The 26,962-nt window shown below is 43.3% G+C and overlaps 1 protein-coding gene across 1 annotated transcript in view; it reads left to right on the top strand.

Annotated features, from left to right (window-relative positions):
* Positions 1-6,925: 6,925 nt before the first annotated feature.
* The window catches only part of LOC115114330 (chloride channel protein 2-like), a 66,029-nt gene continuing 45,992 nt past the window's right edge, over positions 6,926-26,962 (top strand). Inside the window, exon 1 of the mRNA XM_065013366.1 lies at positions 6,926-7,181. Within this exon, the coding sequence (XP_064869438.1) occupies positions 7,041-7,181 (141 nt within the window). The 5' untranslated portion in view covers positions 6,926-7,040. The remainder of the gene's footprint in view (positions 7,182-26,962) is intronic.

Below are 26,962 nucleotides of genomic sequence, written 5' to 3'. Positions count from 1 at the left end.
CCGTCATACCGCTCAGGAAGGAGATGCCTTCCGTCTCTTAGAGATGAACGTACTTTGGTGCAAAAGTGCAAATCAATCCCAGAACAAAGGACCTTGTGAAGATGCTGGAGGAAACAGGTACAAAAGTATCTATGTCCACAGTAAAACGAGTCCTATATCGACATAACCTGGAATACCGCTCAGCAAAGAAGAAGCCACTGCTCCAAAACCACCATTACAAAGCCAGACTACGGTTTGCAACTGCACATTGGGACAAAGATGGTACTTTTTGGAGAAATGTCCTCTGGTCTGATGAAACAAAAATAGAACTGTTTGGCCATAATGACCATCGTTATGTTTGGAGGAAAAGGGGGGATGCTTTCAAGCTGAAGAATACCATCCCAACCGTGAAGCACGGGGGTGGCAGCATCATGTTGTGGCTGTACTTTGCTGCAGGAGGGACTGGTGCACTTCACAAAATAGATGGCATCATGAATTAGGAAAATTATGTGGATATATTGAAGCAACATCTCAAGACATCAGTCAGGAAGTTAAAGCTTGGTCACAAATGGGTCTTCCAAATGAACAATGACCACAAGCATACTTCCAAAGTTGTTGCAAAATGGCTTAAGGACAACAAAGTCAAGGTATTGGAGTGGCCATCACAAAGCCCTGACCTCAATCCTATAGAACATTTATGGGCAGAACCGAAAAAGCGTGTGCGAGCAAGGAGGCCTACAAAACTGATTCAGTTACACCAGCTCTGTCAGGAGGACTGGGCCAAAATTCACCCAACTTATTGTGGGAAGCTTGTGGAAGGCTACCTGAAATGTTTGACACAAATTCAACAATTTAAAGGCAATGCTACCAAATACAAATTGAGTGCATGTAAACTTCTGACCCACTGGGAATGTGATGAAAGAAATAAAAGCTGAAATCAATCACTCTCTCTACTATTATTCTGACATTTCACATTCTTAAAATAAAGTGGTGATCCTAACTGACCTAAGACAGGGAATTTTTACTAGAATGAAATGTCAGGAATTGTGAAAAACTGAGTTTAAAGGTGTATGTGAACTTCCGACTTCAACTGTACATACATATTAAACCCATTTAAGAAAATCTTTGCTATTGGTCAGTGGCCCTGGCTGGGCAAGTCAATTCAGTCAACTTCAGTCAACTTGTATTTGTCCCCAAAGACACAGGCTCATTTGATTTGACCCATTAGTTCAGTTAATTATGAAACCCCTGTGAATGGTCCCTCTCTGAATACTCACTGCTTAACGCCATGCCCCTCTCGGTTGCTTCTGATGTCCATTCATGTGGTCCATTTAAAACAAATCTGGTTAACTGTCTTCAGTCGCAATATATCCTTGCCACTCCGAATTACCTTCTGCATGTCTGAAGTACGCTGTGTCCCCTCTATCGTCCTCGCGCCCTTCCTACATTTTCATGGCCGGAAAGGACACGCATTATCAAGTCCCAGAGCGCACTCAACTTTCCTGTTGCACGTCATTTCCATATGTCAAAGGGTCACGAGAACGAATATCAAGGATCTCCTATTCTTTCGTCTGTCCCCTGTCATTTAGTAACTTTCTCTCACTCTCTCTCTCTCTCAATGACAATGCCTCATCAACAGAAATATCATCCAATGTTCAGAGGATAATATGTTGATGGGCTACCTAGCCTGCTTCCACCAGAGTTAAGGTTTATTATTGTGAAATGGTTCAATCTAATTCTTTGGTGTGCACAGCTGATCAATCAAGTGATTGGAATTCTGCTTCAGACATGGAGTATAGAGGAAATGGTAGGCCTGAAGCTTAGGATTCTATTGTATCAACTTTATATATTTTTTATCACTGACAACATAATCTTCTAATCTACAATTTACATAGTCACTCAAGTATGCAAACCATGTAAAGCACTTTCACTTTCAAAGGATTTCCTTCCCAAAAATCTCTCTCTCACACACACACACACACACACACACACACACACACACACACACACACACACACACACACACACACACACACACACACACACACTCCCCCTCTCTATCTCTCTCTGTCTCTCTTACTCACTCACTGTCTAGGACCGGTGTTTTGTTGTTGTTTTAGCTACATGCTTAGGAGACATCCCGTGTGTGACGATCCAGAGAGGTACGGTACATTCGGAAAGTATTCGGACCCATTGACTTACAGCCTTATTCTAAAATTGATTCAATAAAAAATGTCCTGCTCAAAATCCAAACGGAAAATATTTACACAAGAAGCAACCTAATATAACACAGTCAAACTCTCAGTCATTTAGTAAGTTCACCATTCTGCCATTCTCACTGTTAAACATCGCACGGTGTTTCAACACAACGGCTCTTCAACACAACACAATAACCCAAAATGACAAAGCTAAAACAGGTTTTTAGAATTGTTTAAACTGTATTAAAAATTTTAAAAACAGAAATACTTTATTTACATAAGTATTCAGACCCTTTGCTATGAGACTCGAAATTGAGCTCAGGTGCATCCTGTTTCCATTGATTATCCTTGAGATGTTTCTACAACTTGATTGGAGTCCACCTGTGGTAAAATAAAGTGAAATGACTTTATTTGGAAAGGCACACACCTGTCTATATAAGGTCCCACAGTTGTCAGAGCAAAATCCAAGCCATGAGGTCGAAGGAATTGTCCTTAGAGTTCCGAGACAGGATTGTGTCGAGGCACAGATCTGGAGAACGGTATCAAAAAAATGTCTGCAGCATTGAAGGTCCCCAAGAACACAGTGGCCTCCATCATTCTTAAATGGATGAAGTTTGGAATCACCAAGCCTCTTCCTAGAGCTGGCCACCCGGCCAAACTGAGCAATTGGGGGAGAAGGGCCTTGGTCAGGGAGGTGACCAAGAGACAGGTCAGGGAGGTGACCAAGAAACCAATGGTCACTCTGACAGAGCTCCAGAGTTCCTCTGTGGAGATGGGAGAACCTTCCAGAAGGACAACCATCTCTGCAGCACTCCACCAATCAGGCCTTTATAGTAGAGTGGCCAGACGGAAGCCACTCCTCAGTAAAAGGCACATGACAGCCCGCTTGGAGTTTGGCAAAAGGCACCTAAAGGACTCTCAGACCATGAGAAACAAGATTCTCTGGTCTGAATTCTTTGGCCTGAATGCCAAGCGTCACATCTGGAGGAAACCTAGCACCATCCCTACGGTGAAGCATGGTGGTGGCAGCATCATGATGTGGGGATTTTTTTTACAGCGGCAGGGACTGGGAAACAAGTCAGGATCGAAGGAAAGATGAACGGAGAAAAGTATAGAGCACACAGCCAAGACAACGCAGGAGTGGCTTCGGGACAAGCCTGTGAATCTCCTTGAGTGGCTCAGCCAGAGCCCAGAATTGAACCCGATCTAACATCTCTGGATGTCAGCCCAAACTCTTCCAGTCCCAGAAGGGACTAGGCAAGTCAGTTAAGAACAAATTCTTATTTACAATAATGGCCTACCCTGGCCAAACCCGGACGACGCTGGGCCAATCACGGCCGGATATGATACAGCCTGGATTTGAACCAGGGACTGTAATGACACCTCTTACACTGAGATGCAGTGCCTTAGACCGCTGCACTGGGAGATTGAGTCCCAGTGTCAGCCTCTAGGTTACACCGTCATCATAATCACTGCAGCCCTAGCCAAACTGAATAGACACCAAGGCCCGGCTACTGTGCAATTCGCCAGGAGAGGAAATTGCTTTAAGTAGCCTCGTTAAAAATATATTTCAGTCATAGTCCTGAGCTGAGCTGACTGCAGAGGTATCCCACAGTGGGGGCTGTTTAGACAGCGTGCCATCAGGTGGGTCACCAACAGGACCAGTGGAAATTTTAGCATGTAAAACTTGGTGGGGCAAAAAAAAAAGAAAGTGGGATGAATGCCAACAAAGCCACTACACAACACTAAACAATACATTAATTGCACTATAATGTTGACAAACGGTGCCCACAAACTGTTATGGCCTCCATAAAGCTGTCCCAGCAGCAGAGTCCCAACAAATTACCACTGCTACAACTGGCTATCAGCAGAGCCTTGTCTGGCAGCGAAACAGTTAATTCTGCCTCATTTACTGCCTTTAAAAAAACATAGCTGATATGGATGACTTGCTTAAACAAATGTGGTTTCTAATGACAATTGGCATGCACAAACTATGCCATAAGGGGACGACAAGTGGATAAGAGGCAATCCGTAATTTCGATTAAGACATTAAGGAGCGAGCTAGGATGGACGTAGTGAATATAACTATTTGTTCAGCACTTTTGAAATGTACAGCGACAGAATTCAGAACATGGGCCGTTCTTACAGTGTTCTCCCTGTACATCAAGTCAGAACCAGAGGATAAATAAAAGGGGCATATAAGCAGACAATGAAAGCTCTTACAATATTCAATGTTTACATTTTTCTAAAATAGGTTATAGGCTACATGTGCACCACCAAGTCAGAACAGTAGGCAAAATTAGAGGTGAAAATAGGCTAAATTATTAGGGTGAGGCACATGGGCTACTAAAAGCTTACTACACAACATACACTTAGTATTATTTTCTTAGCTACAGTATACATATCTCCCTGGCATATTACATCATTTATGCATCAGCATACAATACATTTTTGGACTCACCTTGTTGTGCTGTGCTCATTTGAACAGGAAGGTGGCGCGGCGGTCCTTCGTGGGCAAATTTTGTCATCAAACTTTGTCATCAAAGTCTGCATTCTCTGGATTTATGGTGCTTTCAAGACAATTGAGAACTCAAAAAACAAACAGGTAAACTCATGATGACGTCATTGATCTTCAGCTCATAGCTCTAGAAAGAGGTCCGAGTTGGATGAAAGTTCAAAACGTATTTTCCCGAGTTCCCAGTTGTCTTGAACTAACTAAAGTCAGATTTTGCAGTTCCGGGTTGACAGTTGTTTTAAGTGCAGCACAAATCATGCTTCATCAACAGCATGGCCAACGTTGAATGTTAATTTTAAACTAGGAAAAGAGACCCTTAAGCTTAGACTTTGTACCACACAGCCACTCCACTGAATAGCAGGCTAATGATTCCTTTGCAATAATTAGCCACTAATTCTCGTTCCTAACCACTCATTGGGGCGGTAGGTAGCCTACTGGTTAGAGCGTTGGACTAGTAACTGAAAGGTTGCAAGATCAAATACCTGAGCTAACAAGGTAAAAATATGTTGTTCTGCCCCTGAACAAGGCAGTTAACCCACTGTTCCTAGGCCGTCATTGAAAATAAGAATTTGTTCTTAACTGACTTGCCTAGTTAAAAAAAAGGTAAAATAAAAATGTGTAATTTCCAACATGTTGTGTAATGTTTATATCCGATGAGCACTGATACATTTTATCTATAATTTCTCTTCATTATTTATCTTCATATGACAAGGAATAAAAAGGATTTGCCAGTAGATTGTCGAATTGATTCATGATGATGACTGCTAGCTAAGGTTTTTCAGTCCAATCAATGCTACTATAGATATAATGTAGATATAATGTGATTTGACATCATTTTATCTGTGGCCAATGATCTTGAGCCTTCTTGGATGGGCACTTCTAATGTAACTCTATCGCAGCACCCAAGGGCCTTGAATTTTCGAGGTATACCCTTAGACTTGCCCCACCACCACAGAAAGCACTGAGCTAGGCTGAAAACAAATTAAAAGACCATGTTTTATCAACTCAATTATATATATATATACATATGCAAAACAGGCAAGCCCCACCTGCTCTGAATGACGGGTCGCCACTGAATGGGACTTACAGGATGACATTGATAGGCTAACGTGAACATTTTGACCTGCAAGGCCTATCATAAATAATGGGCAACTAATAAAAATGTGATGAATATTCATCCCACTAGGCTATATGTGTTTGAAAAGGGTGTAGGGCTAATTATCTGGATTATCATTAGAATAATGTTAAGTCTTTTCTCGAGAATACTTGACTGTTCCAGTGTTTTTCAGGCCAAGGTGAATTCAAGATTTCATGAATTACACACACACTGGTGGCGGTCCTGCTGAAGCTTTTATAGCTCAGTAGCCAACCATTAGGTCTACTCTGTGTATTTATATTTCAGGAACAGAAGAGAACACCAAGTGTTAGTCATCACCTCGGATTCAATCTTCCACCGGGTGCTACTCGAATGCCCACGGGTCGCAGCTGTGAGAGGCAGTGACGATACAATTCGATAGGAGGGAAGAGCAAAATCTCAGGGTGGACGTTGATTGATCCCCGTATTTGTGGACAATCAAGCCAGCAAGTAGAATGATACTTCGAGACGTATTGCACCCCATATTAACTGAAAGCGTGTGTGTGTGTGTGTGTGTGTGTGAGAGAGAGAGAGAGAGAGAGAGAGAGAGAGAGAGAGAGAGAGAGAGAGAGAGAGAGAGAGCGAATGAGTAGGCTGTATGCCCGGCTTTGTGTGAAGTGTTGAGAGAGTGTTGAGTGCACACCCGTCACAGGTTGCACACGGCCAGACAGTGATAGTGATACTCCCTCCATGCCTTTATCTATCTGCAGACACCTCGATCGGCGCTCGTTAATTAAGACGAATGCGCCACCAGCTCCCGGTAATGGCAACCACGTCTGGACTTTCTTCACAAGGAGATAAGGGGGAACCGTGGCACTGACAGAACCCGCATTGCATCACGAACACCCGGTAGCCTACCCCGCTGCCGATACAGCTCGAGCTTATTTATATAATACATTATTTATATAATACATAATTTGGCAAAAAATGACGTTCACAGTCACACACTCACATTTGACGGTGTAGCTCTGCTGTCGCTCCGGGGCCAGCTGCTGTCTGAATACATGCGCATCGACGCGGATGAACGCAGCAGTGTTCAGAAGTTTGAGGTGCTGTGTGCGCACAACCAATCAAGGCACCAGCAACAGGCCACCAGTTTTCACGTTTACCCGAGGTGCAGAAGAGTGAATGAGACAGGAGATTGGAGTGGAGCGTCTCTGCTTGTGGATGGACCACTGATCAAGAGGGAAAGTAAGCTTGGAAGTTGGAGTTTATGCACGAAACGCGCAGAGATATTCCTCATTTTTATTCACTCTGTTACACGAAGGATGGAGGGGCGCAGCTGACGGTTAGGGATCGTAGCCTCGAAGAGGATAAACACACCGAAGGAACCGAACTGCCGGACGAGGGAAATGTGAGTATGAATGAGTCCTCGGCAACCTCAAGTCCATCATGCACCCATCCCACCTCCGGTATCCTGTCTTTCCCCGGTGACGACGAAAACAATGGGTCAAATTATTTTGTCATTATTCCCCTCTTGTTTTCATCAGGTCAATAGATACTCTATTGATTGATACTCTATCAATAGAGTATCAATTGAACTTCGGTAATGTGTTCATGCTCGAGGGCAAATAAATCGGTTATTGAGTCAGAGTCACATTGAATTGTCTATAGCCTGTAGGCTATAACATGTTTTTATTGCAAAAATGAAATCATGTTCAATGTAGTGACATTGGGCTATATATCTATTGGCATCCTTTATCTAGACACCGAAACTTGTTAGGAGAAGAGGTACAGGTGGTTATGTATCCTATTCCACTTTCCGCATCAAGTCGTCGTCGGGGCTCAAGGTCCTTATAAGGTCCCTCATTGCTGCGGTTCATCTTGAAATTTACGCGCACGGCGAACGGCTATTTTATTCGCTCAGAGGACTTTCCTTTCTTTTCGTTTCTGTGACGTTTAATAATAATAAAGTGTTTTTACTTCTAAGACCTGTATGTCATATTTTGACATTGAATCCACTCATTGACATGCAAAAATTGCGATGACGTCATCGAGAGAGTATGATCCAGTCTGCAGATTTTATTTAGGTTTCTTTAAATGGTTTGACCCACTTGGAAATCCTAAAATGACTCTCTTCAGTTCCCTGACTGGTACTTGTCCACCCTCCTCCTCCACGTGCATGTACATGTGTGTACACACACACACACACACACACACACACACACACACACACACACACACACACACACACACACACACACACACACACACACACACACACACACACTCTCTCTCTACTCTCAGATTCATCTCTGTAGGTCGTACCATTTATGAATAATTTGTTCCCGTAGTGGGGTGCCAAAATAAACTCCACAGGTGTGTATTTATTCCGGATTGTTCCTGTTGAGACTGAAGGTTGAACTGGGTCAGTGTGTTGGTGCTTGGGACTGCAGAGCACCTAGTTTCACTACTGTAGGAACGACAATACAGCTGCTCAAAGACACAGCCACAGTAGTACCTGCATGGTATTCAAAGCAGAAGCACACCTACAGCAATAGATATTGCAGAGAGAGACAAAACACACGTAATAACTCCTCTTTCTCACTGAGAAGAAAATTATATGTTTGTGTTGCCACAGTTTGAGCCTTTGTCAAAATAAATATGGCTTGGATTATGTGTGCACGTTTCTGCATATTTGTGAATGTGTGTGTGTGTGTGTGTTGGCCTATGATTTTGTTGTTCCATTACCATGAGCCAGTTCCATTACCATGCCAACAGCCTATCAACAGCCTCATCACTGCAGCGGAATTCTTCTGTCAGCCAATCAGAGGCTCTTTCTCTCAGGGGAATTCAGTCTTTTCATCATGTGTATGATGAGAGCCACTGATACTCCAAGGCCCTAAATGCCTGGAGCGAAATGGCAAATTAGCACAGCACAACACATAAACCACAACATGTAATATTCATATGGAAACAAATTCAGTGATCAATTGCCCAGTTTTGTAGGCTACGGAGTGGGTGAGGGAAAGGTCATTGTTGAGTATCTTCAAAAGTTTCCAAAGTCGGTTTTGATTATGGGGTATGCGTGAAGCAGATTGTAGTTTTCTGTATTCTATCTTGTTCTAAGGGCAGTTCTGCCTCCAGGGCAAAACGAATGTGATTGGTTGAAAGCTCAACAGCCAGTGGGCAGAGCTCATAGGTGGGAAGGTTGGTGGTGGATGTGGTGCAGGGCATCACCCCAACTCTTACACTAACCCTAAACTTAATCATTTGGAATTACTTGCCTAAATTTAACCAATCACATTTTGTGGCTGAACTTTCGCACAGACCTATACAGTATAGTCAAAGCAAGCGTTCAGATATAGTTTATTTGAAAAGACAAGTAGTTGAATATTTAAATATATTTGGCAATACTCAAATGCACTGACTCAAATACACTGCCATGCATTTAACCCAGGCATTTAAAAATAGTATTTGAAATAAGTATTAGAAAAAACTCTCAAATACAATTAGGTAGACGATTTAACCATTCAAAAACTAAAATAAAAGTATTTGTTTTGGGCTGTGTATCAGATATTCAAATACACATGTATTTGAACCCAGGTCTGAAATCCTTAAGAGCAGCCTGTGCGTCAATCTAAGTAACATAATAAAAAGAATCCCCATCAAAATGTGTCAGTTTAAGATAGAGATCTCGTGGGCTGCGTCTCAATTTACCACATCCACCTATGTCGGCCTTCCACATCTGCGAAGGAAGGTGGTCAAGCTACAGCGGTGTTTGTCAGAACATCAGACGTCCTGAAAATCAGCCTTCTCACGAAAGCATCTGTAGAGTCCGAACTGTGTTCTTCGTTTTTCTTCTACGACCCCCACAAAAGTCACAGGACACATCTGAAGGTAACCCACTCAAACGAATGGAAGCACGGAGGTCGTTTTGTGCCAACAAAAATAAGGGGTTAAATATGTGTAAAAAAAAAAACACTAATATTTCTTGAGCTTTCTTATATCTCCTAGATATAGGACAGATACTTCAGAACCACATTTCTTATGATTTATAATTTGACTGACTTTTTTTGCCGTTTAGGAATGTGTTATTCAATGCGTTTCTATGGGCTTTGGTAGTAAAGGCCAAATTCTATATTTTATCAAATATTTTGTATATATGGTCCTACAACTCTAAATGCTAAATATCTAAATGATCCATGGTATGAGCACCCTGAAACAATTCCATATGTTAGCTTAGTACCCCTTCCCCCTCCCCACATTTCTTCCCTAAACATAACCCAACCCCTAACCCTAACCTTAACATTACATTTCTGCCCTTGGGGCACAGCTGGCCTCAGAAGAAGATTCAGTAAGGGAAGCTCATATGAGCATTGTTGAATGTCTTGAAACTTGCCACTAAATTAGCAATTGTCTCTTCACAATGTCCTCATGTCATGGAGCTCCGTTCGATGATCTGTCTTGCAGTCTCTTTTCCCTCTGATTGACTCGCTGACTGTGTGATGATGGAGGATGACTTATGCAAAGCGGTACTGTAAATCGATGCTGTAGCTTTACTCTGTGATTCAAAACAGTGTATGGACTCAATGGGCTAGTACTTTATGTCCCTGCATAGCAACTAGCATTTGCAGCTCTAGTCTACAATCCATTTTAATTACAGTGCCTTTATTAGGTGTAACAGAGCTGAGGGCTCTTGTTCCACCCATGGTCCCCCAAGCAGCTCTCTATTAGCCTGACGACTCACACTAAATTCTTCCGCTGCTCTGTCGTTCACCACATACTTTAGTCTGAGACCGCCATCAGTGAAGCCGTTTGTGGTGACGAGGGCAAGAGGGGTGTTGTACTAAACAAAGTCATCAGCAATTGGATCGTCTCTAACCAATCAGAGTATGAAAGCCAGTTACGAGTTTTAAAACCGTGGCTTTACCCAGATGTGTTCTGGCTCCGGCCCAACCCATCAGTTTCTGGACCAATCAGACGGCCCTGAATGTGTTCACATTCGTTGAATGCTCGGGGAGGCCCTCAGATCCAGACTCAATGCGGAGAAGAAACTAACATCCGTGGGCATGGCGGAGCGTTTGGGCGGAGCAAGAAGTCTGGGTAGCCAGGCAATTTATCTATTCCTATTCCCCAGAAATCCACTGTGTAAAGACACTGCTTCCATATGCTGTCTTCTTTACCCTGATCACTCAAAAGCATTAAAAAAAAATCACAAAAAAAAAAAATCGCTCAAAAGCATAGCTGTGTGATCTGTATGGCTGTTATGCATCTGAGTGATGCTTTTGTTTACAGGCCATGGTTAGTCAGTCCTTTGAGACCCGAACATTGCTCATCTGAGGTGAGATAAAATCTATACCACACATGCAGTGTATACCGGCTAAAGTGTAGCTTTAAGTATCAGGGGAAGCCATGGGCTGTGCATGTCACTTGAATGCAGCTATACAGCCTCCAGTGTATATCATAGGCTTACAATGAGTAATGAGTACACAGTGCATTCGCAAAGTATTCAGATCCCTTCCCTTTTTCCACATTGTGTTACTTTACAGCCTTATTCTAAAATGGATTAAATGATTATTTTCTCTCATCAATCTACACACAATACCCCATAATGACATCATTCTTAAATGGACGGAAGCAACTCCTCAGTAAACGGCACATGACAGCCCGCTTGGAGTTTGCCAAAAGGACTCTCAGACCAAGAAAAACAAGACTCTCAGGTCTGATGAAACCAAGATTGAACTCGTCTGGAGGAAACCTGGCACCATCCCTACGGTGAAGTATGGTGGTGGCAGCATTATGCTGTGGGGAGGTTATTCAGTGGCAGGGACTGGGAGACTAGTCAGGATCAAGGGAAAGAGAGATCTTTGATGAAAACCTACTCCAGAGCGCTCAGGATCTCAGACTAGGGAGAAGGTTCTCCTTCCAACAGGACAACGACCCTAAGCACACAGCCAAGACAACACAGTAGTGGCTTCGGGACAAGTCTCTGAATGTCCTTGAGTTGCCCAGCCAGAGCCAGGACTGGAAACCCGATCGAATATCTCTGGAGAAACCTGAAAATAGCTGTGCAGCGACGCTCCCCATCCAACCTGATAGTGCAGAGAAGAATGGAACAAACTCCCCAAATACAGGTGTGCCAAGCTTGTAGCGTCATCAAATCAAATCAAATTGTATTAGTCACATGTGCTGAATACAACCTTACAGTGAAATGCTTACTTACGAGCCCCTAACCGACAGTGCAGTTTTAAAAAATATAAAAAAATATCCGTTTGAATTCAATCCTTTTTTGACAGCACCCCTTTTAATTTCAATAAAACCTTTCATTTTGCCTGTTTAGAAGTGGTCAGAAAGTTACTTTTTTATTCATTGTGATGTAAATGATAAGCAATGTCTTCAATAATAGATAGATAAAAGTAAGAGATAAAAGTAACAAGTAATTAAAGAGCAGCGGTAAGAAATAACAATATATACAGGGGGTGCAAGTACAGAGTCAATGTGGAGGCTATATACAGGGGGGTGCAAGTACAGAGTCAATGTGGAGGCTATATACAGGGGGGTGCAAGTACAGAGTCAATGTGGAGGCTATATACAGGGGGGTGCAAGTACAGAGTCAATGTGGAGGCTATATACAGGGGGTGCAAGTACAGAGTCAATGTGGAGGCTATATACAGGGGGGTGCAAGTACAGAGTCAATGTGGAGGCTATATACAGGGGGTGCAAGTACAGAGTCAATGTGGAGGCTATATACAGGGGGTGCAAGTACAGAGTCAATGTGGAGGCTATATACAGGGGGTGCAAGTACAGAGTCAATGTGGAGGCTATATACAGGGGGTGCAAGTACAGAGTCAATGTGGAGGCTATATACAGGGGGGTGCAAGTACAGAGTCAATGTGGAGGCTATATACAGGGGGTGCAAGTACAGAGTCAATGTGGAGGCTATATACAGGGGGTGCAAGTACAGAGTCAATGTGGAGGCTATATACAGGGGGTGCAAGTACAGAGTCAATGTGGAGGCTATATACAGGGGGTGCCAGTACAGAGTCAATGTGGAGGCTATATACAGGGGGGTGCAAGTACAGAGTCAATGTGGAGGCTATATACAGGGGGGTGCCAGTACAGAGTCAATGTGGAGGCTATATACAGGGGGGTGCCAGTACAGAGTCAGTGTGCAGTGGCACCGGTTATTTGAGGTAGTATGTACATGTAGGTAGAGTTAATTAAAGAGACTATGCCTAGATTACAACAGAGAGTGGCAGTGGTGTGGAGAGGGGGGGGGCAATGTGAATAGTCTGGGTAGCTATTTGACTAGATGTTCAGGAGTCTTATTGCTTGGGGTTAGAAGCTGCATAGAAGCCTCTTGGACCTAGACTTAGCGCTCCGGTACCGCTTGCCGTGTGGTAGCAGAGAGAACAGTCTATGAGTAGGGTTGCTGGAGTCTTTGACAATTTTTAGGGCTTTCCTCTGACACCGCCTGGTATAGAGGTCCTGGATGGCAGGAAGCTTGGCCCCAGTGATGTACTGGGCCGTTCGCACTACCCTCTGTATTACCTTGCGGTCGGATGCTGAGTAGTTGCCATACCAGGCAGTGATGCAACCAGTCAAGATGCTCTCGATGGTGCAGCTGTAGAACCTTTTGAGGATCTGAGGACCCATGCAAAATCTTTTCAGTCATACCCAAGAAGACTCAAGGCTGTAATCGCTGCCAAAGGTGTTTCAACAAAGTACTGAGTAAAGGGTCTGAATACTTATGTCAATGTGATATTTCAGTTTTTTACTTTAAATAAATTTGCAGAAATGTTTAAAAAACAGTTTTTGCTTCGTCATTATGGGTTATTATGTGTAGATTGATGAGGAATACATATATTTTTATTGAATAAGGCTGTAATGTAACAAAATGTGGAAAAAGTAAAGGGGTGTGAATACTTTCTGAATGCACTGTATGTGTGGAAGCCGTTCTCAGCAAGGACAACTGTCCAGAAGAGAGAGCATATTCCATTCTTTCTGCCGTTCTCCAGAGAGATAAGTGGTTCATGTTTTCTGTGAGAGCTCTTCCATACAGGGCAGCACTGAAGGTAGCCTAGAGGTTAGAGAGGTGGGCTAGCAACGGGGAAAATGTGGTGGGCATCCTCTGTGTTATCTTCTTCCATTGTGCCCTTGAGCAAGGCACTTGACTTTAATCTGCTCTATGGATGCTGTACTGTCTGTGGATGTTGTAGTCTTGAGAGCAGTATTACAACAGTCGTACATTATATTGCCTATCTAAGTTCAAGGGAAAGGGGCATGGGAACAATAGCATGTCTACTGTACCCAGCCTCACAAAACTAGCCTCAGTTGTCATGAATCTTCATCATGAGCTGTGAACTTTGTGCTGGGCGCTGTTCAGTGGCTGTGGTGCTGAAATCAGCAATCAACTGTCTTCTGTTTGGAACGCTTAGACCATGGTGCTGTCCATGGTGCTGAATGTCTGTGCTGTATTACATTCTTAGAAAAATTTGTTCTGGATAGAGCCAAAAAGGGTTCTATGCTTGCTTCATGTACGGCGTCCCTTAAGGTTCTGTATAGAACCGACATTGGATCCATGTAGAACCTTATATGGAAACAATTTTGGTTCAGTGAACAAGAACCCCTGGGGTTCTGATCAAATAACCCTACAAAAACCTTTAGGAGTGCCATATATGAAGCAAGCAATAGAACCCTGTTTGGTCCTATCCAGAACCAATTTTTCTAATAGTGAAGGGCACAAAAATGTATTACCGTAGGTCAATTTAGATGTCTTTGTGACTTTTCCCAGATACTGTAGTTAGTAGTTCCATCAGGCAGTTTGATTGTCCATGCATGATTAAGTCTATTCTGGATTCATTTGCTCTATCACGGCTAATAATAATTTACTTTTAATGGGCATGTCTAACGCTGTAAAATATTGGACTAATCTTTATCCAGGAAGTCACAGTTATTTGTATTCAGGAGTCCCTAATACATGGTTAGTTGATCATGAAATCAATTTCATCTTAATTAACTGAGCCAAAATTAGGCACTCTTGAACTGAGGTAGGACGATATAGCTTTTTGACTATGATTTAAGCTCAGTTTAGTGTTTTTCTTCAGCACATGATGTATGGTTATAGTATTTGCTTAAGATTATCCTGGATCTGTGCCATAGGGAATTTTGCACCCAGAGTGCTCATGAGTTATGTGAAACTGGCCCTTATAAACTATAGCCTAGGCTGCTTTAGTTTATTTTACTTTAAACAAGTGTGGGTAGACTATTATTACCAAATTATGACTCATCAGTTCTCACCTGTAGACAAAAGAACACCGGTGCGCCGACGGATAGATTCAAGGAGAAACAGATAAGAGCTATTGCAACGAATACAAATCATAATTGTAAGCTCATTGTGTTTGGACACTGCACCACCCCCGCAAAACACAAAACATCAACTCCGCTCCCTTCGAACTCCGCTGGGACCGACTGTACCAACGTGTGGAGGAGGGAGGCGGCGTTTAAACAACCCGCATATGCGGCTACTCATCTGGAATAGATCGCACTAGTTCTTCAGTAGCAGCGGCGGCTTAGGCTATGATAATAACTTGCTACATTACACATGTGTAGAAGGCTATAGCTGTATAAAGGCAAGGAAATTGAGTGACAAATTAATGCGGACCGTGGATAAATCATATGGATGAGGATATTGAGACGATGCCGGCAAAGGACAAGGCCGAGAATCGGTCGCTCCAGTATCAGCAAACTTTGGTGAGTTTTTAGTGGGATAATCCCTAACCGGTCATGCTCATGTAAAAGTTATGAGTGCAAATCACTTGGGGACATGCGTCATTCATTTGAAATCCCGAGACACAGTCACTGAGCAGTGCCTTTTTTGTAGGCTTGATAGATTTTTAAGTGACTGTCAGATTTCTTAGATGTCATTCACAGAACATTAGATAACACCAGAATCTCTGGTTGCTTTTTTCCTCCGCATTATTGCTGTGAATGGGCTGCTGCGCTGCTTGCGAAAATATGTGGCAGCGAGAAAATCGATTCAAGACAAACATCCATTTCAAAAGCTGGGCACCGGCATTGTGTGTGTGCGCGCGTGTGCGTGCATGCGTGCACGTGTGACAGTGATTCGTGGTTTGTATTCCAGTGTGAACTGTTGTCAAGGCACAGTTATAGTGGCTGCCTGCATTTAAAGGTTGCCGTCAGTTTATCGATTACGCACTCGGTCGTGACCGTCCACCGTTTAGGGCGCTATTCTGAGGCCTGCGGGCTCTGGAGCGGAGCGTGAAAGGTGTGTGCCAGGTCAGGTCTCTACTGTAGATTACGTCACCCCATCTTCAAATATCCTCAGGTGTCTGTCTTATGACACTGCGTCAAAGCTATGCACCTGTTTCACAGATTTATAAAAGTATGGACTGGTTGACGTTAAAAAAAGTAGGACTCCCAAATAGGCAGTGTGGGCACAGCTATATCACTGCAGAGGCCTACTCTCCTTTTCCCATCATTCTTTACCACTGTCTCTCTCTCCTCTCCCCCACTTTCCTCTCCCCATCTACCACATTTTCTCTTCTCCTCCACCTGTCTCAACCAATATCTCCCACTGCACCTCCATTCTCTTTTCCACTTCATCCCCCTTTTCCCCTCACTCCTTCTTTGCTCACACTGCCCCTCTATTCCTCCACCTGTCTATACTCAAAGCAGCCAATATCTCCACTGCCCCTTTCCCTCTCCTTCCCCCTTCCCTCTCCTTCCCCCTTTCCCTCTCCTTCCCCCTTTCCCTCCCTCCTCCATATTTCCCTGCTAAATCTGCCAATCTACACATGAACTAAAGTGGATCCGATCTGAATAATAATTGCTTCGTGCACCAGTTTTTCACACTCATGTCACTGTGTGATTGACAGATGTAGCCTGGAGCACTTCATAGGGATATCTATAGATGGGGACAGATGGAGGGACAGAGAGAGAGAGAGAGAGAGAGAGAGAGAGAGAGAGAGAGAGAGAGAGAGAGAGAGAGAGAGAGAGAGTGATCATACCAGGAAGAAGAGAGATGTACTGAGATAAATGTGTTCCTCCATAACTGTGTGTTTCTTTGACTGAAGTCCAGCTTTTAGTGTGTATCTGAGGGAGAGAGAGAGGTGGGGGGGGGTAGAATGACTGCGATCTGTTTCTCTATCTGCTTTATCAGACTGCATTCCTTGTCAATATCAGACTGCAGTAGTTGTCTGTCTCTGTGCCTCCTATAAGCATGCATTAGTGGAAAGAGAGGGAGGAGGGGGCTCTCAGGCATTTCTAGGAGATTTTGTGCTATTTATGCTCTTCAGGAAGGCATCACGTGGCAACAACACACCCGGACAATATGCTAGTGGTGTATATGTGGGAGGGTCTGGTGGACATGTGAGAGAAACTGTGTGTATTTTTGTGCATATTTTTGTTGCTTCTGTGTCTCATTTATTTTGGTGCACATCAATGTTCAAGAGTGTGTGCATTCACTCGTGTGTGTGTGTGCATATGTGTGTGTGTGTGTGTGTGTGCGTCAAGTTCAAACAAACTTTTTGCGCTCCATAATGAGCCTAAATGTCCCGATTTATTTGAACTGCAATTTGTATTTTGCCTTCTTTAAATAGCATCCGCTATTACATGACCCTCAGCAACAGCCACGAGGACGTGCCAGCGTTTACAGGGGAAACACATAACAGTAGACTAAATCAAACGATGTAGGCCTAATGGAATGATACAAATGTAGAGTACCAATTGAAGGGAACTAACACTTCATTGGCAGTTAAATATGTGTAGTAATTACTCACGGTCGCTACCGATAGAGGCTACCCACTGGGCACAGACGTCAATTTAACGTCTATCCCACGTTGGCTCAACATTATTTCATTGAAATTATGTGGCTACAACGTTGATTCAACCAGTGTGTGCCCAGTGGGTATATTTAACATATAGCCTACAAATTGAAGGAAACAGGAAAAGTCGGGTATATGATTAAAACGTTCTACAAAGCACAAACCGTTACATTTGGTGTGACTCTTTGCCTTGTCATCCAATTTGGCTTGCATCTCCAAATGTAATCCTTGCAAGTTACAAGGCCATACAATTAAAATTCTGTACACTCACACTAGAGCCCGACCGAGCATGCCCCCATTCTCATCGACGGTGCTGCAGTGGAGCAGGTTGAGAGCTTCAAGTTCCTTGGTGTCCACACCACCAACAAACTAACAGGGTCCAAGCACACCAAGACAGTCGTGAAGAGGGCACAACAGAACATATTCCGCCTCAGGAGAATGAAAAGATTTGGCATGGGTCCTCAGATTCTCAAAAGGTTCTACAGCTACACCATCGAGAGCATCCTGACTGGTTGCATCACTGCCTGGTATGGCAACTGCTCGGCCTCCGAACGCAAGGCACTACAGAGGGTAGTGTGAACGGCCCAGTAGATCACTGGGGCCAAGCTTCCTGCCATCAGCCTCTTTACCAGGCGGTGGCAGAGGAGGGCCCTAAAAATTGTCAAGGACTCCAGCCACCCTAGTCATAGACTGTTCTCTCTGCTACCACACGGCAAGCGGTACCGGAGCGCTAAGTCTAGGTCCAAGAGGCTTCTAAACAGCCTCTACCCCCAAACCATAAGACTCATGAACATCTAATCAAATGGCTACCCAGACTATTTGCACCCCCCCTCTCTCTTTTACACCGTTGCTACTCGCTGTCACTTTAATAACTCTACCTACATGTACATATTACCGCAACTAACCGGTGCCCCCACACATTGACACTGTACCGGTACCCCCCTGTATATAGTCTCGCTATTGTTATTTTGCTGCTGCTCTTTAATTACTTGTTACTTTTATTTCTTATTCTTATTCTTATCCGTATTTTTTATTTTTTAAACTGCATTGTTGGTTAGGGGCTCGTAAGGAACCACTTCACGGTAAGGTCTACCTACACCTGTTGTATTCGGCGCATGTGACTAATACAATTTGATTTCATTTGATATGGGATTTTTGGGTCCAGTACGATACCGATTTTAGGGAGGCAAAAGTCACCGATTACTGATACCACCAAAAAGCTACATCCTATATCTAACTATATCCTCTATAAATATGAAATTAAACACAAACACTTTTTCAGTTTACCTTCTTAGATACAACATAAAGAGTTGTCTATCTATGGCAATGGTTAAGAATGCAGAAGTGCTTGTGCTGAAGCACCACAAGCACACTAATAAATGAGAAGGGATGAATTAATTCAACTTTGTCTCAAAGTAAATCTGAAACTGCACTGTTCACAACCTATGCAGTGAAATGCAGTACCATGCAGTTCTTAATGTCTACACTAGATGTCAGCATTTGTATTGAGTAGATTCACTGCAGTGCTTTATAACATTCAAAGGTCATGTGAAGAAACATTTTATGGCATCATCTGGTGCCCAAATTGATGATATATGTTGCACAGCAAGAGTCGAGTCAAAACTAACACAGATTTGGTTCAGTCACTTCAGTCAGTCGTCCTGATGAGCCCTTCCCAGGTAGCTAGTTTAGGCTTGTGGCTAGAAATTTCAGCATGAATTTGGAACTTATCTGCCGAAGTTGGGACTAGGGAGAGTGTTCAGAATCATTCAGTTTTTATGACGTTAACGTTATCGGTGTTTTCTTACTGAAACATTCATGTAAATTACACTGTTATTCAATTCAAAATCTATACAAAACTAATTGGATGTATATTTCAACTGCAAATACAATGTCCTGATGATTTGATGTGACTGAGAATGTTCGTGCAGGAAAATCCTTGCCACTTCTGGTTTTAGTCACACACGTTCTAGTTTAGCTTGCATATTTCGGGAAACGAAATAAACTCGTTAACATAATATACCCAGACAGTAGCGGTGTTATTTTTGTATCAAGGATACTTGTTCACTTTGGCACCAGTGTTAGCAAGGCTAACTACCTTGCTGGCTAGATAGAGACTAACTCAATTGCTGGCTAGCTAGCCAGCTAACGTTAACTAAGTGAGAATGTGATGAGGATAGGGCTGTTTTGCTTGGTGAAGTGTACTTTTGATGATTTACCTATTCAAATATGCTGTCACTGACTGCGGCAAGCTACTCACCGTCAAACCACCATGCCTACTCTCACGTCGTGACTTAGTGGTGAATGATGTTCAAGTGAGCAGCTCGTAGAGTGCCCTCTTTAGGAAACCATTCCATTAAAAAAAATATATATATATATTACAGCAAATGAGCAGACATATTTTTTTCATTCTATGTATATCATTTCAGTGCTTTATCTGTGGAATAAAGACTGATACAAATATTTGTCAGACCATATCAGTGAATCGGATTCATCAGCCAGGCTTTAAACGGCACAGCTTTTCATACGTCACTGTGGGAAAGGGACAGAAACACCTGGAATGTTGATATGCTTTTCAGTTTCATGCCATATTTTAGATTTAAGTCATTTAGCAGATGTTTTTTATTCAGAGTGACTTAAAGGAGCAATTGTGGTTAAATCCTTTGCTCAAGGTCACATCAACATATTTTTGACCTACGGGATTTGATCCAGCGACCTTACGGTAACTATCCCAAAGCTCTTAACTGCTAGACTACCTGCCGCCCTGGTGACTGGTTTCACATTTGTCTCCAGTGATAATGCGGTAAAATATATCTAAAATAATTGTAATTTACAAACCTAGGTCTTCTCAGTAGCTCTTATCAATTTATAAATGACAGCGTGTGGACCATGCTGTTATTTCCAGAGAGGGAAAAGAAAGTCGATGTTTTTCCACATGGAACAGACAGGTTTGCCCGACATTATTCATGGTTTCCTCGTACGAAAAGGTGGTGGAAATAAGTCAAGGTCAGTGTACACATCAGTGGACACACCTCCATTTCTGTGGTCTCCACCCCAAGCACATAGCTGGCTGGCTCATACGTTTCCCCATACTTATATTCGTGGTCAGAATGCATGCAGAGAGAAAAGTGTATGAAAAAATGTTCCATTTTAAAAAAAAGTTCCATTTATACGTGCATATCTCGGGTGTGAATTGCCCTCCAGTTCATTACAAATAAATACATGGCCTATACAATTGCGTGTGTGTGTGTGTGTGTGTGTGTGTGTGTGTGTGTGTGTGTGTGTGTGTGTGTGTGTGTGTGTGTGTGTGTGTGTGTGTGTGTGTGTGTGTGTGTGTGTGTGTATGTATGTGTGTGATGGTATGTGATACATGAAACTCCCTTCATCATCTGAAATGGAGGTAGGCCTTTTTCCCCTTAGGGAGAAATGACTGACAGATGGCTCATACTCCAGATATTAACCAAACATGTGAGAGCTAGTTTACATGTACTGTGGGGCCAGAGGGCCCTGTACCTTCTGCTCTCCCAGTTAGAAATGTAATATGACTCTGCTATGTATTGGTGTTTAGACATAGCCTAGGACTCGAAGCTACAGATGGGTCTGAAACTGAAAATAGGCCTTGTTTTACTCATTCAAGGGTTGGCTAATTGACCCTGTCTGGGCTTGTGTCATCTAGTGATGTAGTGAAATAAATGTTCACGTTTAAAAACATCCCGCTGAAAAACGTCCCCACAGCGTGATGCTGCCACCACCACTCTTCACCATATGGATGGTGCTAGGTTTCCTCCAGATGTGATGCTTGGCATTCAGACCAAAGAGTTCCATCTTGGTTTCATAAGACCAGAGAATCTTGTTTCTCGTGGTCTGAGAGTCTATAGGTGCATTCGTGTGCCTTTTACTGAGGAGTGGCTTCTGTCTAGCCACTCTACCATAAAGGCCTGATTGGTGGAGTGCTTCAGAGATTGTTGTCCTTCTGAAAGGTTCTCCCATCTCCAAAGAGGAACTCTGGAACTCTGTCAGAGTGACCCTTCTCCCCTGATTGCTCAGTTTGGCCGGGCAGCCAGGTCTAGGAAGAGTCTTGGTGGTTCCAAACTTCTTCCATTTAAGAATGATGGAGGCAACTGTGTTCTTGGGGTCCTTCAATGCTGCAGACATTTTTTGGTACCCTTCCCCAGATCTGTGCCTCGACACAATGCTGTCTCGGAGCTCTACGGACAATTCCTTCGACTTCAGGGTTGAGGTCGTGTTGTCATCTTCAGCTATTGTACTCATAAGTTATTTCTCCATTTATATGTTTTAAAGGTCCAACTCAGCCGTTTTTTTTATCTCAATATTAAATTATGGGTAGTAATTAAGTACCTAACTGTGATTGTTTTCAATTGAAATGGTCAAAAATAAGCTAAAATAGCTTCTTAGCGAAAAGCAATTTCTCAATCATGAATTTTGCTAGGACTGTCTGGGAGTGGTCCTAGTGGGAAGGAAAAACAGAAAATGTGTTATTGGCAGAGAGGTTTAGAACTCTCTTTCTTATTGGTCTATTAACTAATTTAGGCAGGCCAAAACTCCGTCCCACCAAAATATCAGGTGGTCTTTTAAAGCAGCTCTTACACTAAAAGGGCATTATCATGAATTTTACAACTTCACAGTATTATTCCCAACACATAGTGTGGAAATATATATACAGTGGCAAGAAAAGTATGTGAACCCTTTGGAATTATCTGGAATTATGGATATATTGGTCATACAATTACATCTGATTTCATCTAAATCACAACAACAGACAAACACAGTCTGCTTAAACTAACTTTTCTTGTCCATATTGAATACATAATTTTAACATTCACAGTGTAGGTATGTGAACACCTAGGCTAATGGCTTCTCCAACAGCTAATTGTAGTCAGGAGTCAGCTAACCTGGAGTACAACCATTGAGACGTGATTGGAGATGCTGGTTAGAGCTTCCCTGCCTTATAATAAACACTCACAAAATTTGAGTTTGCTATTCACAAGAAGCATAGCCTGATGTGAACCATGCCTTGAACAAAAGAGTTCTCAGAAGACCGAAGATTAAGAATTGTTGACTTGCATAAAGCTGGAATGGGTTACAAAAGTATCTCTAAAAGCCTTGATGTTCATCAGTCCACAGTAAGACAAATTGTCTATAAATGGAGAAAGTTCAGCACTGTTGCTACTCTCCCTATGAGTGGCCGTCCTGCAAAGATGACTGCAAGAGCACAGCGCAGAATGCTCAATGAGGTTAAGAAGAATCTTAGAGTGTCAGCTAAAGACTTACAGAAATCTCTGGAACATGCTAACATCTCTGTTGACGAGTCTACGATACGTAAAACACTAAACAAGAATGGTGTTCATGGGAGGACACCACGGAAGAAGCCACTGCTGTCCAAAAAGTCTGAAGTTTGCAAAAGAGCACCTGGATGTTCCACAGCACTACTGGCAAAATATTCTGTGGACAGATGAAACTGCAGTTTGGTTGTTTGGAAGGAACACACAACACTATGTATGGAGAAAAAAAGGCACAGCACACCATCAAAACCTCATCCAACTGTAAAGTATGGTGGAGGGAGCATCATGGTTTGGAGCTGCTTTGCTGCCTCAGGGCCTGGACAGCTTTCTATCATGGACAGAAAAATTAATTCCCAAGTTTATCAAGACATTTTGCAGAAGAATGGAAGGCTATCTGTCCACAAATTGAAGCTCAACAGAAGTTGGGTGGACCAGGACAACGACCCAAAACACAGAAGTAAATCAACAACAGAATGGCTTCAACAGAAGAAAATACGCCTTCTGGAGTGGCCCGGTTAGAGTCCTGACCTCAACCCGATTGAGATGCTGTGGCATGACCTCAAGAGAACGGTTCACACCAGACATCCCAAGAATATTGCTGAACTGAAACAGTTTTGTAAAGAGGAATGATCCAAAATTCCTCCTGACCGTTGTGCAGGTCTGATCCACAACTACAGAAAACGTCTGGTTGAGGTTATTGCAGCCAAAGGAGGGTCAACCAGTTATTAAATCCAAGGGTTCACATACTTTTCCCACTCTGCACTGTGAATGTTTACACAGTGTGTTCAATAAAGACATGAACACGTATAATTGTGTGTGTTATTAGTTTAAGCAGACTGTGTTTGTCTATTGTTGTGACTTAGATGAAGATCAGATCAAATTTTATGACCAATTTATGCAGAAATCCAGGTAATTCCACAGGGTTCACATACTTTTTATAGCCACTGTAACACACAGGGAAAAAACATTTTGGACTGCACTGGGCCTTTAATAACATAAAGAGCCATAAAGACTGATCGACTGCGGCTGTGGCATTGGCTTAAACAGATTTCTATTTTTACTGATTTTCAATTAACCTTTACCAGGAAGGAAGTCTCGAGCTTTGAATCCGTTTTTCGAGAGTCTTGGCAAGACATCAGTGTTCATGATAAACCAACACAATACACACGAACAAATACAATATTTAAATGTAGTTGCTTTGGTTGATGGCACATTTTGGTAGTGGATGAGGTGAGTTGAGATGAGGTGAGTTCCCATTGTGCACCTGCTGATAAAAGTGCTATGTAAAACCACCTATTACCCATCACCACATGGTAGGGTTAAGGTCTGTTTCCAGACAGGTGTCCGGGTCAGCGAGTTTTGGAACTCTTGTCTGGTGCAATGCATGATGGGACAGCTGGCTGCCACTGCCACCGTATGCCTCCGGTATGACTCATGGGATGAATGCATAGAAGGGTGGTTAGACAGAAGGTGTTTGGGTGTCTTTAAGTATTATAACATTCCAACTGATGTCTCCTCCTTCAGAGTGTGTGTGTATGTGCATGACTGTGCGTGTGTGTGTGTGGGGGGGGGTGCATATGTGTGTGCTAAGCCTCTGTCAGAACAGATGTTAGACACAGCAGGCTCATGTCCTTATGGCCAGCGGGGGTTCAGGACGATTTGGCTGCTGCACAGATCAAAGTCATGATCAACCTGAACAGGAAAAGCAGCCCGTGGAGAACTGCAGATGCAACCAAATATCATCCATTCTCACGCCGTGTGTTTGTGTGTGTGTGTGTGTGTGTGTGTGTGTGTGTGTGTGTGTGTGTGTGTGTGTGTGTGTGTGTGTGTGTGTGTGTGTGTGTGTGTGTGCGTGCGTGCGTGTGTGTGTGTGTGCGTGCGAGTTTGTGTTTGTGTTTGTGTGTGCAAGGTGTGTGTGTGTACATTAATGGGTGTATGAGAAAGAGCAAGTGTGTGCAAGGTGTGTGTGTGTGTGATTGCACTCTTGCGTGTGATTAGAGAGTTAGCAGAAGATGTGCCCTAGAGAGAAACACCTCTAAATCCATGTCACACACACACAACACACACAACACACACAGAGACTATTTTGCTCTTCACAGGGATGTAGCTTGTCATAGTCAGCATTCCTGTCTCTGCACACACACAGAGGTGGGCTCGGTTCCACTTTAGCTTCTGACAGAATAAAGCTACCTTCTCTCTCTCTCTCTCTCTCTCTCTCTCTCTCTCTCTCTCTCTCTCTGATGTTGATGATGAAATACTGCAGGTGTGAAGGAGGGACAAAGAACGGTACAATCTCTTTGGACATGTAGGATAGTGTATTGCAAAATCAGCATGTTTAAACGATACGTTTCAGTTTGACTGAGTGTCAGTTAAATTTGATACAGGGCATTGATTCCTGAAATGACTGGAATGGCCATTTCTGGCACACCACATAGGTTAGAGGTCAAATGCCTTAGGTAATTCTATGAGGTTGTGTTTTTGTTTTTGGGGGTCGCTTGTGAACGTGTGTTCTTGATATGATGGTGTGCATAGATAACTACTCCACCAACACCAGCCTCCATGACTGACCTACTGTATATTAATGCAGATCTTCAGACAGATGAAGTCTCATGGTCCCAGCTAATTCAATTTCCCAAGCCTGTCCCATGAGCCCTGGGGGTTTTGGATAAGCTGCTCTATCACTGCAATGAGTTTCAGTACTTTGTAATATGCAGGTGTGTGTTTTGATCATAATACTAGAGCAGATTGTGGAATGAGATTTTAGTGCCGTTACTGTTCTTTGACGCAATACGGACACTCTTGGTGCGCGCAGGGTTTTTGTTCAAGCCCAGTTCTGACACTCCTGATTCAACTTGAGCAAGAGGTAGATAAGTACTGTAATCTGATCAAAGCAGCCTGATGAGTAGTTGAGGAGTTGAACCAGGTGTGCACAAGTAAACAGTTCACAACCTTTTCCGTTCCTGGGACCAGCAAACCACCATCAAAAGCTCTAGCTCTATCCCAAAAATAATATACAGTTTATCTTGGCGGTCAAATGTCGTTACTTTGAGCAGGGAACAAATGAAAGGCCTATTAGCACAAACAATTAGCATTGTTAAAAGTAATGTAACATTGCTTATAATACATTAATACTCCCAACTGTTATTATTTTTGGAACAAAAAAAATATTTTTAATTTGGACCACCGGTAGTACACCTACAGGGTGGTCCACGGACCCAGTAGTACCCCTACAGGGTGGTCCACGGACCCGGTAGTACCCCTACGGGGTGGTCCACGGACCCGGTAGTACCCCTACGGGGTGGTCCATGGACCCGGTAGTACACCTACGGGGTGGTCCACGTACCCAGTAGTACCCCTACGGGGTGGTCCACGGACCCAGTAGTACCTCTACGGGGTGGCCCACGGGGTGGTCCCGGTAGTACCCCTACGGGGTGGTCCACGGACCCGGTAGTACACCTACGGGGTGGTCCACGGACCCGGTAGTACACCTACGGGGTGGTCCACGGACCCTGGTTTGTAAAACACTGGCCTAGTTGTAAGTAGCAGTAGAGGAAACCCTCCTGTGGTGTTGTCAGTCATCTTGTTTAAGTTGTTATTGTCATTGTTGCTTTTTCATCTGTTGACAATGTTGCAGGGAATATCTTCGGTAACCGTAGTGGTGACCACAGCTCATTTAACACACAGTCCTTCAGTCCACCTGCTGCTACATTTGGGGACCGCACGCCAGATGGTTTGTGATTGGTTTCTCACAAGCCCAAGACGAGGCCACTAACAGGCAGCATTATTACCTGAGTGTGTGTGTGTGTGTGTGTGTGTGTGTGTGTGTGTGTGTGTGTGTGTGTGTGTGTGTGTGTGTGTGTGTGTGTGTGTGTGTGTGTGTGTGTGTGTGTGTGTGTGTGTGTGTGTGTGTGTGTGTTGGGGGGGGGTCTCCTGCACTTGATTGGGTTCATTATCATTTAGCCTACACATTTATTCAAATACAGTACCAGTCAAAAGTTTGGACACAGCTACTCATTCCAGGGTTTTTATTTTTTTACTCTTTT

Source organism: Oncorhynchus nerka, linkage group LG9b (assembly GCF_034236695.1).
Source record: "Oncorhynchus nerka isolate Pitt River linkage group LG9b, Oner_Uvic_2.0, whole genome shotgun sequence".
Taxonomy (NCBI): Eukaryota; Metazoa; Chordata; class Actinopteri; order Salmoniformes; family Salmonidae; genus Oncorhynchus; species Oncorhynchus nerka.
The sequence above is the reverse complement of the archived record's forward strand: the minus strand, read 5'-3'. Positions and strand labels throughout refer to the sequence as shown.